At 32.4% G+C, this 18,825-nt stretch overlaps 2 protein-coding genes across 2 annotated transcripts; both read left to right on the forward strand.

Moving 5' to 3' along the window:
• The first annotated feature begins 4,961 nt into the window (after window positions 1–4,961).
• Window positions 4,962–13,261, forward strand: Ir8a (Ionotropic receptor 8a). The gene is made up of 17 exons (XM_083048669.1): window positions 4,962–5,010; window positions 5,706–5,855; window positions 6,280–6,432; window positions 6,564–6,767; window positions 7,051–7,217; window positions 7,359–7,550; window positions 7,846–8,016; window positions 8,189–8,386; window positions 8,778–8,999; window positions 9,454–9,553; window positions 9,835–10,012; window positions 10,205–10,388; window positions 10,553–10,674; window positions 10,768–10,915; window positions 11,043–11,212; window positions 12,158–12,279; window positions 12,547–13,261. The coding sequence occupies exons 2-17, from the start codon at window positions 5,777–5,779 to the stop codon at window positions 12,837–12,839; spliced, it is 2,703 nt and encodes a 900-aa protein (XP_082904795.1). The 5' UTR covers window positions 4,962–5,010; window positions 5,706–5,776; the 3' UTR covers window positions 12,840–13,261.
• A 788-nt stretch (window positions 13,262–14,049) lies between these two features.
• LOC145942188 (uncharacterized) lies at window positions 14,050–18,454 on the forward strand. The gene is made up of 4 exons (XM_083048670.1): window positions 14,050–14,397; window positions 14,911–15,470; window positions 15,806–16,524; window positions 16,846–18,454. The coding sequence occupies exons 1-4, from the start codon at window positions 14,383–14,385 to the stop codon at window positions 17,955–17,957; spliced, it is 2,406 nt and encodes an 801-aa protein (XP_082904796.1). The 5' UTR covers window positions 14,050–14,382; the 3' UTR covers window positions 17,958–18,454.
• Window positions 18,455–18,825: the final 371 nt, after the last annotated feature.

The following is an 18,825-nucleotide window of genomic DNA, read 5'->3' on the forward strand; positions in this document are numbered from 1 at the left end:
CATTCATTAGAGTCCGACCGAAATCAATTTTTTTGTTTCGGCCGAAACCGAAAACGAATATTCGGTTTTTATTTTATTTCGGCCGAAATTGAAACCGAAAACCGAAACTTTTGTAAGGAATAAATTTTTACAAAAATTACATATTAAAAACCGAAATTCATGTACATTGTACTTTTGAAATAAGAAATAAGGTAATATAAGATTTTATTAAATATCTTATTAAAATATAAAAATATTTCTGAAGTACTTAAACAATACGAAATAATATATTATAAAATAAAGCATTATAATTATAATTTATAATATTGAATTATATTATCTGCTTTTGAAAAGTTATAAACTTTTACATAAGTTATTATTGAGATTACATAAAAGTTGCATCAATCGGCGCCAACCGACGCGTTGCGACTTGTACAGTTTCGGTTAACGTAGCCGAAATTTGCTTTCAATTTCGGCCGAAACCGAAATCAACCGAAATCCTGATTTTTGGCCGAAATTGGCCGTAACCGAAACTGAAACCGTAATTTCGGTCGGACTCTCCATTCATACGTATGTATGTATGTACATTCATATACAACACCGCCATACGCCGTTCTGACCGGCACTTACTTAGTATTTATACTGATCACTGGCAATCGTGGTCAGTCGCTTGGCAGTTACTTATCAACAGTTGCGTCATTCATCTATAACATTATAACATATTTTTTGAACATCCATATAACACTACTGCCAATGCGCCTCTCATATCGTTTCAAAATCTAAATAAAATATTCAAATAATTATTCACCATAACGAGATTCAAATTAATTTAGTATCGATCGAGTACCCTATATTTGTAAGCATTTGCTCTTGGTATATAAGACGATCATCACAAATGCAATTTTTTTTCTCTTACTCTACTTTTTGTTTTAATTGATGTCAATTTTTTCATCTTAGCATTAGAGTGTCTGAAGAGAATTTTTCCACATCTCGCACGCGCATATATAGTATAAGTTTATTCAAATATACATATATAATTTTACAACTATAAAAATTAAGAGTTTTACAATTATTATATATTTAGAGCACGTGTACTGCACACAAATTATAATATTACAATATCGCTAAAATGAATTCACAAATATAAAAGTGCAAAAAAGATTTCTTTGAATAGAACGATTAATAAATGTATGAATGAGAGTCGACATGTTCATTCATGTCTACATACAGACACATACGCAATACACATACATCATAATGTGCGTGTGTGTGTGTATTATATATATATATATATATATATATATATATATATTTCATATAATATTCAAAAAACTGAAACAGAATATTTTGGAACGCGTTTACAAATAATTTAAAAAAACGCGTATATGATACGCTAAATATATAATATTATACAAAATGTCCCGAAATATTTTAATTGCATTTCTATATCGATGCGCTCATATTTTATTATATATTATTCTCTTTAACTTTTACATCGATTTAATGCATTTTGTTGATTTTTAATTCATTACTACTTGATTCAAACATTTAAAATATCACATATGAGATATATTCTTATATTTGTAAGTTATGTGTAATTTAATCGTTAATTTATGAATAGAATTTTGGATTAGAAAATTCATTTCTCAAAATGTTTAGTTTGTTGTATTTACAAAAAACATGTACATATATGATTTTAGCATTACTAAAATATTTTTTATATACAAGAAGAGTATTATATATTTTTGTTACATTAATTATATATGCTTTTATTTGCAGAGGATTTTATTTATTTTTTTTTTGTAAAACTTTAAAACTATATATATATATATGTATATATATACATATATATATATATATATATATATATATATAATAACCATATACATAAATTATAATTATTATACATATTAATAAATTTTATTTTTTATATGCAAAGACATTTTATATTTTAACTTATTGTTAGTTTATAATATTATTATTTATATAATTGTTTATATATTATATGCGCGCGCCTAATTTTATTTTATTTTATTTTTTTTTATTGAGAAAAATAATATGGCCTCGGCACCGCCATCTGGCCAATACATAATATCATTCTACAACTAAACCACCTGAACTTAGGAACTTTTGGCTTGCTGGAAACAGTGTACAATTGTAAAAGGGCGCCGTATTCGAATTCAAATAATCGAGATAAAGAGTACTGGCACCTAAACAGTACTGGCACCGACTAGGTACTAGTATCTCGTCGGTGGTACTGGATAGCTTATTACACTAATAGTACGCTAATTACAAAGTACAAAGTACAATTTATATTACATATACAATGTAATGTTACCTATACAATGTAGTTATCGTGAAGCCTAAAACGTCTTATAAATAATAACTTAAATAATAATTCCTAATAATTATATAACTATCAACCAAGGTTGTCCGTAACATTGTAAAGCTGGAGACACATGCGCGCGCCTCATGTCTCGATTGGACATTGGCGACATCTAACGACAAGAAAATTACAAGTTGTGTCAAAAGATAGTTACTAAAAATTTCCATTTGCAGGTAAATATATTTATACATGTGTCACTCTTTTATTTTATATCGATACGAATAAAAAATTGTAAAAATATAATTGCGTAAATCTTTTGTGTTGAAACATATTGTAGCATATTACAATGATCTTTCTTTACGATTTTTATCTGTTTGTTGAGAGATTTAATTTTAAATCAATATACATATTTGCAAAATATAAATAATTTTTAGGACCAAAAGAAGGTAAAGATAATAATAATAATAATAATAATAATAATAATAATAATAAATAATTTTATTTTAATATTTAATATTGGAAATTATGTCAAATGAGAAAATTATGATAAAACATTATAGAGAAACATGCGAATAAGCAAATATACAGGGTGTCTCTATAAAGTCTGGTCAGTGCTCTAAATCTCGGAAACGCGCGGCTTTAGATATGGAAAAACGTTTCAGACAAAAGTTGTAGGATATTAATAAAGGAGACAGCTGATGAAAATATGCGGACTTGATCTTGAGTGTCATATATGTTTTCAAGGTCTTTTGTCTGAAACGTTTTTCCATATCTAAAGCACCACAATTCTCCGAGATCTAGGGGACTGGGTCAGACTTTAGAGACATCCTTTATATGGATAAAATATATATCAGTAATATAGTTGTAAGATGTTGAATTTGTCTTATCTTGTCTATTTATTTACATTATTTACATACTATTTGATAGTACATTTATTGCACATTTGCGTTATTTTTATAGATATAATGTTTCAATATACAATACACATTTTTCATCAGAGTATATATTTGAAATTAAGATGCAGCGATTGATATATATAATGTATGATAGTATGTCTAAATATTATACATATAAATATGTATCATTTAATGTGTATGTGTGTGTGTGTGTTGTGTGCGTGTGTTGCATCTTTTATACAAAAAAAATCGAGCACATTTTAATATATATGTATGAATAAAGTGTATCAATTATATGATGATATATATCATTTTAACATAAAAAACATTCTTATCTTTAGTTGAATAATTATACATTTTACATATAAGTATACGTACACACGGCGATAAGAATGGCTTAATGGCTCATTTCTTGTTTTTCCCATAAATATATATCATCCTTAATTTGAACTTATATAAATTCATGCGTTAAGGCATTCTTGTGTATACATATGCGCATATAATGATATATTTTATATTATGGCATTATTTACATATATCAATTATTATTATCCATATTATTCATCATTTATCTCTGTCGCAATTATCAATAATAAAAAAAAAATATGTTTTGAAACAATTATAACATATATTGCACTATTAATTTCCAATATGTAGGTAAAAAATTGACGAAATAATACACGCAGCGCTCGATGTATGTAATATATACGACGACGTGCGTGATGATGAGCTATTTAAAATGGCATCTAGCTATTTATTCTAAAAATGTGATTAATGAAAAAATTTTTATCAGCGTCAGTCCATGATCCACGATCACATAGTATCTGTTTGTTGAAAACGTTGCCACAACTTTAGAACAATCTAAAAATAACGCGAAAACTATCGAAGCATCCCTCATTTCTGTGCACCTGTCGCGGTTTGCCGTCCGTCACGCCTAAACACATCTGCGATGCCGATCTCGATCTTGATTTAAGAGACATTATTATTCCCTGTGACCGCGCATCAACGAGTCGCTGTCTTGTCAAGCGTCTAAACTAATCAGTCCCGCGGAATACAATCTCGAATATTTTATTGATAGAGAGATAGAGATATGCGACTACCGGAGATGTGTGTAGGACCAACAAATAGATTCAGTGTACGATTCCTTTTTATATCGAGAAATTTTACATTTATTTAATGTAGAGATTACAATTATCTCGTTTTATTTGTCAAATAGATGTACAATATAAAGCGATGTACAATATATGCATAAAATTAAATGTATTTGTTAGTTATAAATTGTATATGTAAAAATAATACATTACTTATTATTAAAAATTATTAAATATAATACATATATAATTATATTATTAGTACTGTCTGCGTGTTGAAAATTTGAAAGAAATATCTTCCTGTTTGGAGGGAAAGTTTGATCGATATGCTATACTTTAAAGTTTATATTTTATAATTGAGATATACTTGACTTATTTTTAATAAATTTTGACAATTATTTCTTCGCAATATATGACTCACGTTGTGGAAATTGTTACAGGCCTACGTTTCGTGTATATCAATTTCTAGGATATTTCGTGTGTGACGTGGCTTATATTATCGATTAGATGCTTGGAGTTTTCAACGATGGAGCGATTTACGATTATATCTCTATGCAGTAAACGCAGTGTGTGACATATGTGTTGTATAGTGAATCAATAATATGCGTATCGATCATTTTGTCATAGTGGCATATTACGGAAACTTAATATCGTTATTTCATCATTTATTAAGAGTTGTTATGGGCTTCGAGAACCACAGACAGTTAATAACTAACAAGTATGTATATAACCACATATGCACATAGCTTACATACATTGTTAGGTTTGATAATACAAAACAAGCGCAATATGATTTCTTTTAACTTTAGCAAAACACACAATGTCATAATAATGATTAATTCAGTGATATATTATGGCGCTTAATAATATCTTGATGTCGTCATCACTTTTATGGCCATTATTATTGTTGTTTAGTAAACAATTTTTGTGTTTCATTTTCGAATAATTCTTATCATAATTTTGCAAAATATATTGGACAAAAATAGTGCGCGCGCGCATACGTACATATTAAATTATTAAATAAAGATAAAACAGTGGTAATGAAATTTTTTTTTCGCAATATGTTATAAAATGTAATCTCTATTCTTAATAATCTATATAATCAAAATAAAACGTAGTAAGATTTATATCAAGAAGATACACACAAAAACGATGGTCATGAAAATCTGGCGCGTTTTCCGCGATGATCCTGGCGCAGAGTTATTATGCTTACACGCGACTTTACAAACTGCACACACACGATAAATCGATGGTCCGATGGCCGATAGTCGCAGCGAGCAGGAAAAAGGGATTCATGATTCGATTAGGTGCCGATGTATAATATTCATAAGCAATCGTTGTGGCATCGGCGCAGGCGTGACCATCGTCGCTTCATCGCGCCAATGCCCCCCCGTCCATATCATATTGTTCTAGCACCTGCTGCCCGAAACAGGACAAAAGTGTTGTTCGTTCATCCGTGCGACCTTAATCGACCTTAATTCACTATGAGGACGAGAATGTCGCCCATATTGATTCTCGCCTCCTTTCTGCCATTTGTGCTTTGTCAAACGCCGATGAATTTACGTAAGTATATGGGGTTTATTCGCCCAGTATATATAAGCAGGTTTACTATGTTTTAAACATTATTATTCGTCGTTTCCATCTTCTTCTTGTTTTTCTTTCTCTTCCTCTTTTCTGACGATTGGATCTTTGTGTCTATATTTATTATAAAAGATACGTTTTTTTCTTTTCAAAAAAGATATTATATGTATATTCTCTACAATTCTTACTTTTTGCTGTAAATAAACTAAACATATATGAATGCATTTGGCATCGACTTATATGTGTATGTAGTATGTATATACATATACACATGCGTAAAATATCGGAGCTTTAAAACAGAATAATCTATAATTTGATGTAAATGCAAGAAAGAACATATATATGGAGTAATGGTTTCTCGATCGACAATGTGATTATAACAATGATAAATGATTTCGTTTCCAAGTGGTTGTGATAGAGGAAGCCGATTCGTCTATCTTGGGTATACTAAACGATGCGATTCCAGAGGCAGAACGAAATTTCGCTAACGATATGATTACCGTTCACGTTTCTACCGTTACAGTAAATCGCGAGAGTGTTGACGCGAGTTTCGAGAAAGGTATTTTTGATCTATTTTGTATATAAGCTTGAAAGATTGTATATAATCTTTGAAAAATGAAAATTTGTTCCCTAATGGTATAAATTATATACAAAATTCGCAAAAGTATTATTTTTTATTTCTTTCAATAGTTTGTGCCGTTCTATATAAAGGAATAAGTATTATATTGGATATGACGTGGACTGGCTGGGACAAATTACGAATAGTGGCGGACGAAAGAGGAATAATATACAAACGTGGCGACTGCAGTATAAATCCATATGTTCAAGCGATCGATGATCTTTTGATTATGAAAAATGCAACGGACGTTGGTCTAATCTTTGAAGATGAAAGAGGTGCGCGCAAAGATGTATGATTATCTCACTCACAATCAGATACGTTGATATTATATGTATACATGTAAACATTTGATTGCATACACTTTGGATATTTTACACGTACTTTTTTTTATTGTAATCTACATCCATGCACATATAGGCAATTTTTTTTGATAAATTGAATTAAAATGAGACGGATATAATGTAGAATTGTAGAAAGTAACACACAGGTTTTTTGTGCACGAGATATAATGTATTTTTCTATATTGAATATACATCAGATGTATACTAACGATTTTAGAGCTAAATCAGAGCCTTTATTATCTTATTGGAAATTCGATAATTAGATTGGTAGTCATTGACGAATTGACAGAAAGAACGGTGTCGAAAATACGGAGTATGCGGCCATCGCCATCTTATTATGTCATTTATGCTAGTACATCGAGAATGGAAGAACTATTTAAAACGGTATTATCAGTTTTGGCTTAGAAATGCTTTTTTTTATTAATTTAGATTTAGAACATGTGATATATAACAAAATAGAATATCTTTTTAGAGTTTTTATATATTACAATCTAATTGTAAGCTTATATAAATGCTATTTTTTAGGCTATCGGAGGAGGGCTCGTTAAAAGAGATGGTATTTGGAATTTAGTGTTTACAGACAATAATTATCACGATTTTCGATATATTACCGGTGATCTTCAATTGAATGTTTCATTTACCGTTCTTACTATGAAGCCCGACATTTGTTGCCGCTTAATGGGCGAAGCATCTTGCAATTGTCCCACAAATTTCAAGGTAAGTTTCAACGAAACGAGACTTTGAAATTAATGATGTATATGTGCTATTGAAAAAATCTACCCACATTTACTAAATATGAAAGCATCGATTAATACAACATTGTTGACCATAACATCGAAGAGAATCCTCTCTTGTTTCTTTCTCTTTTTTCGAAAAGAAATACATTTTTTCTCAAAAAGTTATAAGTCTATAGTTTTCTATAGAAAAAAAGAAGATGTATTAAAAATTCATATTATATATATTGTATATATATATATATATATATATATATATATATATATATATATTTTAGATATTCCCTTATTATTTCAAACGTTTGATTGGCTTGATCATAAGCTTGATGAGCGACGTTCAAAAGGCGGGTGTAAGTGTGACGCCAAAGACAGGTCAGTGCGATAAGTCTATTGATTCCACCTCAATTTCGAATACTACAGCGGAAACATTTAATAAAATTTTAATGACGGTAAGTATATAGCCAAAGTCAATTTTAACGATTAAGAGTTGGTAAGATTAGTCTATTGATTGCAAAATACATACGTGTATTTCGGAAGAGAAACGTAAAAGGCGCATTTTATAAATATGTATTTGTATAAATATACAACACATTCATTTTTTTCACTTATTTCACGTTCTAGAGATTGGACAGTAATGACACTTTTGAATACTGGTCAGAGAAGGCGATAATCACTTACAAAGCAGAGATCGAGCTACAAACGGTTAGTCGCGGCTCTGTGGATGCGCTTGCGATTTGGACGAGACGTACAAAAATTAAAGAAGCAGACGGGAAGAAAATAGAACCAGCCAGGCGATTCTTCCGGATTGGAACGGCACCGGTAAGAACTGCGTTTCACTACGTTCACTACTTTACGAACGTTTCGTTACGTATCATTAAACGATGAGGAATAACATTACATCTCTGAACAAAGAAAGAGTTATTATTATCTTTAGTACTTTGACTGAAATGTCAACGAAAAAGAAGCAATAAAGTTAAATTAATAAATTGTCAATTTGTTAAATTCATTTAGTTTAAATTTATTAGCAAAATAAAGTTTAAGACGATCTTTCACACAGTCGCATTGAATTAATTATATTTCATGCAAAATGTTTACCGCATTTTTAAATTGTTCAATTTGATGGCGCTTTGTGATTTTTTAATAATATCACAAGTCGAACTTGAGTCTACCAAATCTTTATTTAAATTTGCGTATGATTAATTTGAAATAGGCAGTTCCTTGGTCGGTCATTAAGAGAGATCCAGTCACGGGCCAAGAAATGCGCGACGAAGAAGGAAAGCAAATCTGGGAAGGTTACTGTATTGACTTTGTGAAAAAATTATCCGAAGAAATGCAGTTTGATTATGATCTCGTTATTCCTGAAGATGAAGAATTTGGTAAGAAATTGCCTAATAGCGAATGGAGCGGTGTAATAGGTGATCTGGCCAAAGGAGTAAGTTTAATTTTTAAAATATGATTCAATTCAATTTCAAGTTACATGTTTCTTTCCGTTTCATTTTAACATTTAGCTTTGCACTGTCATCGAGTACAAAGGCGGCAATCGGCCGTTTCAATAATTGTCGAATTTTCTTCGCCAACATTTGTTGCGTATGATTATTTTCTCTATTTATATTTTGTTTTATTACATTATCGCACATACATTTTTTGCATTTTTGCTACAAGTATACAAGAGTATACAATATGATAATATAGGTTAATCTTTTTGGTGCAATTGATACATATATACTTTATTATTTTTGTTATCGATATTTATAAAGATGACGTTCACACTTTGATTTGTAAAGAAGATTTTTGAAAATTGAAATATCTCAATGATATATCTGTACATTTTCTGTGCGACTTTAAGCGAGAAGATATATATTTATGCTTTGTTAATACTTGTATAGGAGACTGATATTGCTGTGGCGGCATTGACAATGACATCGGAACGGGAAGAAGTCATTGATTTTGTCGCACCGTATTTCGAGCAGTCCGGTATACTCATTGGTACGCAATTTATATCTATTTTTTACAACATATATATATATATATAATATATAAGTATATACGTATAAGAGAGATAACACATGGCATTTTGACACAATGTATAAGTACGTATGCAATATTCTCTTTTTGTCTTCTCTTTTTGTCCGACTTTTTTGTCTTTTTTTTTTCTCTTGTGTGGTACTCCGTGTGCGCAATCCGAGTTGCAGGTCTTATTGTTAGCTCGAAATGCTCACGATTGAATATCAAATATTGAACAATTTATATTAATTTTTGTTTTCAAGTAATGAGGAAGCCAGTTCGTAAAACTTCCTTATTCAAGTTTATGACGGTACTGAGACTTGAAGTTTGGCTTAGCATCGTGGGAGCCTTAACTTTAACCGGTATTATGATTTGGATACTGGATAAATATTCGCCATATAGTGCGAGAAACAACAAACGACTTTACCCCTATCCTTGTCGGTACGCAAATCTCACGCTTACAGTATCGTTGTATTGTTGCGTCGTATCGTAAATATCAATAATTATTTTGTGATTATTTATTAAACTCATCTTTTTGTTGCATCTTTTTGTGCAATTTCATTTTCCGAAAAATTCTTTCATTCTTTTGGCACATATTATATAACAAACAGACTGACAAATTGTGCTTTTCAGAGAATTTACGTTGAAAGAAAGCTTTTGGTTTGCATTAACATCTTTTACACCACAGGGTGGTGGCGAAGCCCCGAAAGCATTGTCAAGCAGAACTCTGGTTGCAGCCTATTGGTTATTCGTTGTATTGATGCTCGCGACTTTTACTGCAAATTTGGCTGCTTTTCTTACCGTAGAAAGAATGCAGGTATATCTTTATCTCTGTTTTCTTATTTAATTCATTCGATATTATCTTGTTGTTTTACTTTATTTTGACAAGTATAAAGCACTGCCACAAATATTCATGTGCTGATTCCGTGAAACACATAGCATTTCTCGTACATTGATATTGGCATGTGTTTCATAATATAGTCGCCTGTACAATCGTTGGAACAATTGGCGAGACAATCGCGCATAAATTATACCGTTTTGGCCAACTCTAGTGCCCATCAATATTTTATAAACATGAAAAATGCCGAGGACAAGCTTTACACGTGTGTAAAAAATTATTCTTTCGTTAACTTGTATACTGTTGAGATTTACATAGTAACATATCCGCGCATATTTCACATTTCATTTATTTGTAGGGTATGGAAAGAAATTACACTAAATAGTACCAGCGATCAGGTAGAATATCGCGTCTGGGATTATCCGATAAAGGAACAGTACGGTCACATTCTGCAAGCCATCACTCAAGTCGGTCCGGTAAAGACGACCGAGGAAGGTTTCAAGAAGGTAGAAAAAGAAAAAGAAGAAGAAGGGGGAAGAGAAAGAGAAAAAAAAAAGAAATAAATTTTCTCTTTTTTTCTTTTTTTTTTAATTGTGAGCTCATATGAATATAACGATATCGATATTTCTTTAGGTGATAGAGAGTGAAAATGCAGAGTTTGCCTTTATTCACGATTCGTCCGAGATTAAGTATGAAGTAACGAAAAACTGTAATCTGACGGAAGTGGGAGAAGTATTCGCCGAGCAACCGTACGCCATTGCCGTGCAGCAGGGCAGTCATTTGCAAGAAGAAATAAGTAGAAAGTTTGTCATGGATTCTCTTGACATTTCTATCAGTCGCACTTGATCCATTCCTTATTCATTTCGAAATTATTCTCGTTTGTTATCAGCAATGATAATAAGCGTCGAAATGGTAGCGTTGCGTCGAAAACGTTTTTGCGCGTATATAATGATACTGATTGTGAGAGGAAATAAATTTATTTTCTGATCTTAATTTCGAGAAAATAAAAGTTGTATATAAACTTCTATATGGGGCATTCTTTTTCAACCGGACACCCCATGCTCTCCAAAATTGGTTTTTAACTTTAAATTTTTTTGGCCGTCCACTGCTTATAGCCGCTATATGTATTGAGACCGCTATATTAAATTTTGAAAAACGCCACTCGGCATCAAAAAGTATAGATGCAATTAGCTAAATTTTAAGTTCTTGCACGACTGTTTAAAGTTAAACCAATTTTGGAGAGCATGGGGTGTCCGGTTGAGAAAGAATGTCCCATATATACACACACATATATATATATATATATATGTGTGTGTGTGTGTGTGTGTGTGTGTGTGTGTGTGTGTGTGTGTGTGTGTGTGTGTGTGTGTGTGTGTGCGCGTGTGCGTACACTGGCGGATCCTGACGTCGATAATGGGATGGGGGGGGGGGTTCTGCAAAATTATTTGATTTAATATTTTTGGTCTTATGCTTAGCTTTTACTTCAGGATCAATGATGTCGATAGCTCTTTAACATTTGTTTTTCTTTACTTATATTTTTTAAACGAATTCAGCAAAACTGTTCCTTTTAATTTGCAAGGGGGTGGGGGTTTAACCCCAAAACCCTCCCCCAGGATTCACCAGTGTGTGTGTGTACATATGTATATATATATATATATATATATATATATATATATATATAATGTAATATCGTCATTATCGTGGCGATGCATGCGACAAACGTTTCATGTAAATAATATCATTTGTAGGATTCTCGATTTACAGAAAGACAGGTATTTTGAGACATTGGCGGCTAAGTATTGGAATCAGACGTTGAAAACCCAGTGTCCGAATTCCGACGAAAACGAGGGAATTACGTTAGAGAGTTTGGGTGAGTTGTCTTACATGTCTTTTACATTATTAAAAATAATTCGTTATAAATATGTTAAACATAAATATATATGTGTATATATATATATATATATATATATGTATATAAAAGAAAAGATAATGAGAGATAAAAATTGAAAATTATCATTGCAGACAATTTTAACAATATTTTTCGATTAGACATCGCTTAAATCGCTATTGCCGCTTATCTCTTTTATAATATATAACATTGCACGCATTTTATATCTAATTTTTTTTCCATCTACAGGAGGTGTATTTATCGCGACTTTGTTTGGACTCGCTTTAGCGATGATTACTTTGGCCGGCGAAGTTCTTTATTATCGCAAGCGCAATATTTCTCAAAAAGAAAAACAAAACGACAAAAAGACAACGAAAAAACATACCGAGAACGATAAGATTATCATGCAGAAAATCGCATCGAAGCTTCAAATGAAGCCTGCGCCCACCGACGCAGTTTTCGGCAAACAATTAAGTAGTCATACCACGCCGCGTGTTTCTCACATTTCTGTTTACCCACGACATTTTCCCTTTAAGGAGTAAACCATACTCTTGGATAACAATTTATCGTATCGCGAATCCGTAAATCCGTTTATTTCACAAATCAGTCTTTACGTGTTTCTTTCTCATTGTCAAAAACAGACACACTTTTCTCTCTTCCTTTACTTTTTATTATAAATAAAACTATTATTTAAGGAACATACTTTTAATAAATTTAAATTTATCACAATGACTAAGCTAATAAGTAGTGAATTCAAAGCGAATTTATCAACAATACCGCGAATAATCAAATTACCGTTAATAATATATTAATTCCAAAAGTTGTTACATGCATTCAAACAATATTGTTTCATTAAAAAATTATTAAATAATAAAATATTGCACGGCAAAATAAAGCTTTAATAATATTAAAGTATGAAAAATTTGGAAATTTTTATTTCTTAAAAGTTTTAAAACTACAAGAATCTTGCACTTACAACTTCAAATATACAACTATACAATTTGTTTATCTATACATATTTATATTAATTATCGTATCATAGTTTTATATTAATTGGTTATTAGCGTATCATTAATTTTTGTTCAAGGGACCATGTTGTTTTACAACTATACATTTACTTTTTTTTATAAAGAGATGTACAATAATACGCTATTTTTTTTAAAAATGTATGCATTATTACAACGTATCAATGCATCGCATAAATGTAGATGAATATATTTTTCGACAAACTATTACGCCTAAACGAAAATACACGATACGACGCGCGGTCATTGATCCTCGAATACTTTCACATTGTACTGTTTTACTTCCCGAATGTAAATTAGATAGAAACAATATTATCTTTGATATTCTTTTACTATCTGTTTTAAAATTTCGTGTGTGTCTCTTGACATCTCTGTATAAGAATACAATCATCACTTATCATGTGCACATGATGTATTCGCAATTTCTTTGCTTGTGTAATAAACTATTAATTGATTCCCTGAAATGAGCAATCAATTAGTTGATAATAGTCACGAAAGTGCTGTTGCTAAATTTATGGAAAACGAGACATATTTATATAAATTTTTCATATATGTATATTACAATGCGTGTCTATATCACCCTTGTATCTTTAGAAATTATACAATGTAAAATGTCTCTTTTGAAGAAAACAATTGCATTTGGATTATGAGAAAAACTCCTTTTTTTATTAGAAATTTTTCTTATTTATCTTATTACAATGTAATTGTACATGCGTATAATCTTATTATATTCACTGATTTTCATCAAACTGTAATACGATCACTCGCACCGAGTTACGTAAAGCAAAAGCAAAAGTAGTTTAGGTAATCGATCGATTGTTTCGATCAATCTGATTGGAGCGCGTCACGGTTGATGATTCTTTGAATTTTTTTAACAAAAGAACAGAGATTTATGCTTTGGTAGGGTATATTTGTCATTTACCACAAGTCAATATAAAGCATTTAACACGAAGGCGCGATCATTCGACGAGAAAGTGATGCTGACTGTGGATATTGTACCGAAATTACCAAAGTTTATTAGTGTAAACGCCGTGTAAGAGACAATTGATGATCTTTGAAAATGACTTGTTGCAAGGTCAGTGAAATGAAATTTAGCTTCATTTAGACTTAAAATTGTATAGTTGAAAGGATCGTCATTTATGACTACGAGCGTAGTCGTAATTTCTAGAGTTTGAGCCATCTTATTGACGCGCCGCAAGTACCTCTAGCCAGCATGACATTTACGAGAGCGCTTCTTCCGAAATATTGCCTCATTATTATAATTCTGAATCGAATTAAGATGGATATAGAAATCGTTTTGAGAGCCCATCTCAGCGTTTTCCAATTAACATCAAGAAAAAATTGGCTGAAGAAAAACACCTGAAAAAAACAAAAATTCCATTTTTAATAATCAACAAGGACCCTGCAAAGTATAAAGTGTTACTTCCAGATTCGGAAATTGCACACTGTCGAGATATTAAAGTCATTTATGACGATCCTTTACGATCCGTGAAATAACATTTCTTCATACGTAATACTTAATACGTCATTGCTATATTAATTATCACCTCGATCATTATCGAATAAATGTTTTTTAATATCTTTGCAGATATATGTAATCATATCAGCTTTCATCGTGTGTTACGTAAATGCAAATTACGTCTACGAGCGTAGTCGTAATTTCAAGAGTTTGAGCCATCTTATTGACGCGCCGCAAGTACCTAGTCAGCATGACATTTACGAGAGCGCTTCTTCCGAAATATTGCCTCATTATTATAATTCTGAATCGAATCAAGATGGATATAGAAATCATTTTGAGAGCCCATCTCAGCGTTTTCCAATTAACATCAAGAAAAAATTGGCTGAAGAAAAACACCTAAAAAAAACAAAAATTCCATTTTTAATAATCAACAAGGACCCTGCAAAGTATAAAGAGTTACTTCCAGATTCGGAAATTGCGCACTGTCGAGAGATTAAAGTAAAATCGATCGGGAAAGAGGATGAGATACGAAAAACCATTGCGACTTGCTACAAATGCGAGGATCCCAAAACTAGATCCATGTACGAACGCTGTATATATACACATAATAATCCTTCGGAAGAGAGCGTATCCGCCAGTACAAAGATGAAGCACTTTCCATCTACCCTCGTCGGTCCCAGATATCGAAGGTAGCGATAATGTACAATAATACTTTTTTAAAACGCACATTAAAACTTGACATTTGCACTTTTAATCGTGCAATTTAAGGAGTTACAACATGTACAAAAAAAAAAGAAAAAACATGATTAAACTTTTTTTTTTCAAAAATATATGTTACTAAAAAAAAAAAGAAATAAAAAATTACAGTTTAACGGACATTATCAGCACAAGAGCTGTAATTACAATTTCATTTTCAAAACGAGCAATTTTTATAAATTACTCCAATTGCATAGCATAGATAATTGTATAGATAGCTAGAAAAAGAGAGCTGACATTTTAATAGACGGTGATTAATAATTAATAGGTCCAATGAGGAGAATGACAAAGTTGATTACGGAAAGACGCGAAATCCTTACCGGTTCACCGACGAGTATTTCATCGACACCACGTACGATGTGCCAGCAGTGTACGAAAACAAAGGAGAAAAATGCGACAAAATTGTGAAAAATTCCATGGTATGCATGATTTGCCAAGATGCCAAGACCAATAGCAAGTACGAGCAATGCTCGTATGTAAAGCAACCGCGTGAGAAAGCATACGCCTATGTCAAATCCTTCGAAAAGCCTCAGGAGCGGAAAAACGTCGATAACGTCGATAGCGCTGAACATTCCGAATCAAATCCTTATTCCGAATTCTCTGATTTTGAAGAATCCAATCTTCCGAAAAAAGATTGGAACCCTACCATCGTGAAGGAGTCTCGCGAATATTCCTATCCTAGCGAGAATCAACCCGATCAGCGAGTACAGGATGCACCTTCGGCGGCAGCTTGCAAACAGATCCAAAGGGATTCTAAAATCTGCACGGTATGCGAAGATCCTAAGATTGGTGGTATTTATGAAAAGTGCATTTACAACCATCAACCCAGCGATAAGCTCTATAAATACAATAGGTCGAAAAGCTTCGGATATCCGGATAAAATCTCTAATTCAAATTCTGCTCATGATTTAAACAAAACTCAAACTTTAGAAAAATCCAAGAGGTTCGATTATCCACAAAGTTCTGAATCTACGCACGATTATTTGGGTAAGTTTAGGTAATCATTTGTTAATCCTTAATTATTAAAATGTCTTTAATCTTATAGAGATAGAGTAACATAATTAAATGTTCTTGCTCGTAAGATTAACTCTTGCTTCGAGAATCTTGATTCGCAAAAACATGACAAAAGCATAGTATAACACAGCTCATTGTCAGTATAAATTTACATTATTCGATTTATTATAAAAGTATACTAGTTTTTTTTTTTTACTTTAACACTTTATATAACGTTTTTCAAAAAGAACGTACATCGATTGCGTGTTTTATATACATTTTATTTAGATCAATACAATTTTATTTTTTATACAGATAAATCCAAACTTTCCATTTATCCACGGAGATCCGAGAAAATGAACGAATCTCAACGAATTGCGAGTAATTTTGACAGCACATTGCGTGACTCGCCCGACTACAGCAGCGATTACTCCAATTCCAAAGAACTGAGTAATTACCAGCCTTTAGCTACGGGTAAAGACGATGCCGAATCTTACGAGGACAAAACAATATCATCTTCGAAATCCGTTTCGGAGCGTTATGCTGAAAATATCAACACAGATCATTGTAAAAAGTTTCAGAAAGACTCGATGACATGCACAATCTGCAAGGATCCGAAAACCGGCAACGATTTTGAACAATGTTCGTACTCGTATCAACCGAGCGATAAGATTTTCTCTTACAGCAAATCGAGCTCGTTTGGCAATTCACGAGAGAACGATAAATATCGGCAAATGTCGCGCGAGGATGAGCAATCGCCGAACAGTTCTGAAACTGCAAAAGATTCGTACAACGTCCCAGGAGAAAGTTATGAAGCTTCTACGATGGATGAAGCGAAGGATGATTTTAAGGACGCCACGACGGCGACGGAGGGAAAAAAACAAGTGGATGTTGGATACTTGAACACTGCAAAGAAGAAGACGGAGATTGAGGAGTTTATGCAGAATTTTCGGAAAAAAGATCGATCCAAATGTAGGAAGACTATGCGCGATAAAATGACTTGTTATCAGTGCGTCGATGAAAATGGTTTTCAAAAGGAGGAATGCGTATTTGTCACCGGCCAAGAACCCGATAAGCTAGCGTTTCGCGAAACCAAGGAATTTCAAATCGATCCTGCATCACATCCTCGCGGCCAACGCTCGAGTTCGACAAAAACGAGATCGCGCACGCTCGATCCTTTAGAACCTAGTGCGTCCGCTAGTAGAACGTCTTACGTCAAATTGGAGAAGCCAGACAATGATTATCCCGACGAAGCGCAACACATGGCAGAGGAAACTAAAGAGACTGAACCGTATGATTACACGTCGGAAACAAGATCCAGATACGACAAGGTACTTGGATTGACCCTTCCGGCATATATGTTTGCTACTTCGGAACACGAGGCAGCGTTTGACGAGGTTGTAGCTTCCAGCCACAATCGGCGCTAATTTAGATACTGTGTCGGCACTTTTATTCTTACGTGTATTCAGCTATACTTATTATATCGAGTCAAGTTTGAAACTCTTTTCACGTTATGAGCGTTTCTAGCGTATTATTAAGAATATTAGAACGTAATTAAAATCTTTGTTATTTAGTTTATATTTAAGATCTATACTCTTCCCCCCCTCACACACACACACACACACACACACACACACACACACACACACACACACACACACACACCCACAATATAATTTTTGAATGGTTAGCTTGATATAAATGTTGCATTTTATTGTGATGCCGTTGTAAAATCTCGTGATTGATTATACCGCAATTATTCCTCTGCCATATCCAATAGAATATATATCGAATAACTATCTCAAAATACAAAATAATTTCATATAAAGTTAACTTTCTAAGTTCTAGTACTTATCGTTAGCGATATATTGGGAATATTCGCACAACTACACTCTATAAAAACACACACGCGCGCTCACACACACACACACACATAAATCATATTGAGCATAGTAATATGCACACATAAGTCTCAAAAATTATATGGTAATCCCAATTTAAATTATGAACTTATGTATTTTACAACAAGGGCTTCGCATCATACATATGTGCGGTTTTAAAATATATATAATGAATAGAAATGCAATACAAATACATGAATAAAATACAAAATAATTATGTGTGTGTGTATGTGTGTGCGCGCGCATGGATTAACAACGCGCGGCAAGCGGACTTGGTCCATTATTTCGCGCACACATATAATGAGAAATGTATTGTTTCTCGTACATGTGTTCGAGTCTTAAAATAAGCATGAGCTATTTTGGCAAGCAGCGGCGGACGCGGAGAACGACGATC

The sequence above is a fragment of the Prenolepis imparis genome, unplaced genomic scaffold (genome assembly GCF_030444845.1).
Source record: "Prenolepis imparis isolate NDT839.2.m4 unplaced genomic scaffold, iyPreImpa1.0 SCAF_10, whole genome shotgun sequence".
Classification (NCBI taxonomy): domain Eukaryota; kingdom Metazoa; phylum Arthropoda; class Insecta; order Hymenoptera; family Formicidae; genus Prenolepis; species Prenolepis imparis.

What these genes read in the sequence shown, in the direction of transcription:
- Ir8a (XM_083048669.1), top strand. Translation starts at nt 5,777, where the DNA reads ATGAGGACGAGAATGTCGCCCATATTGATTCTCGCCTCCTTTCTGCCA. An exon ending in TCAAACGCCGATGAATTTAC is followed by an intron (nt 5,856 to 6,279) that starts GTAAGTATATGG and finishes TTCGTTTCCAAG; the next exon opens with TGGTTGTGATAGAGGAAGCC. An exon ending in TGGAAGAACTATTTAAAACG is followed by an intron (nt 7,218 to 7,358) that starts GTATTATCAGTT and finishes GCTATTTTTTAG; the next exon opens with GCTATCGGAGGAGGGCTCGT.
- LOC145942188 (XM_083048670.1), top strand. An exon ending in GTCGGTCCCAGATATCGAAG is followed by an intron (nt 15,471 to 15,805) that starts GTAGCGATAATG and finishes AATAATTAATAG; the next exon opens with GTCCAATGAGGAGAATGACA. An exon ending in ATCTACGCACGATTATTTGG is followed by an intron (nt 16,525 to 16,845) that starts GTAAGTTTAGGT and finishes TTTTTTATACAG; the next exon opens with ATAAATCCAAACTTTCCATT.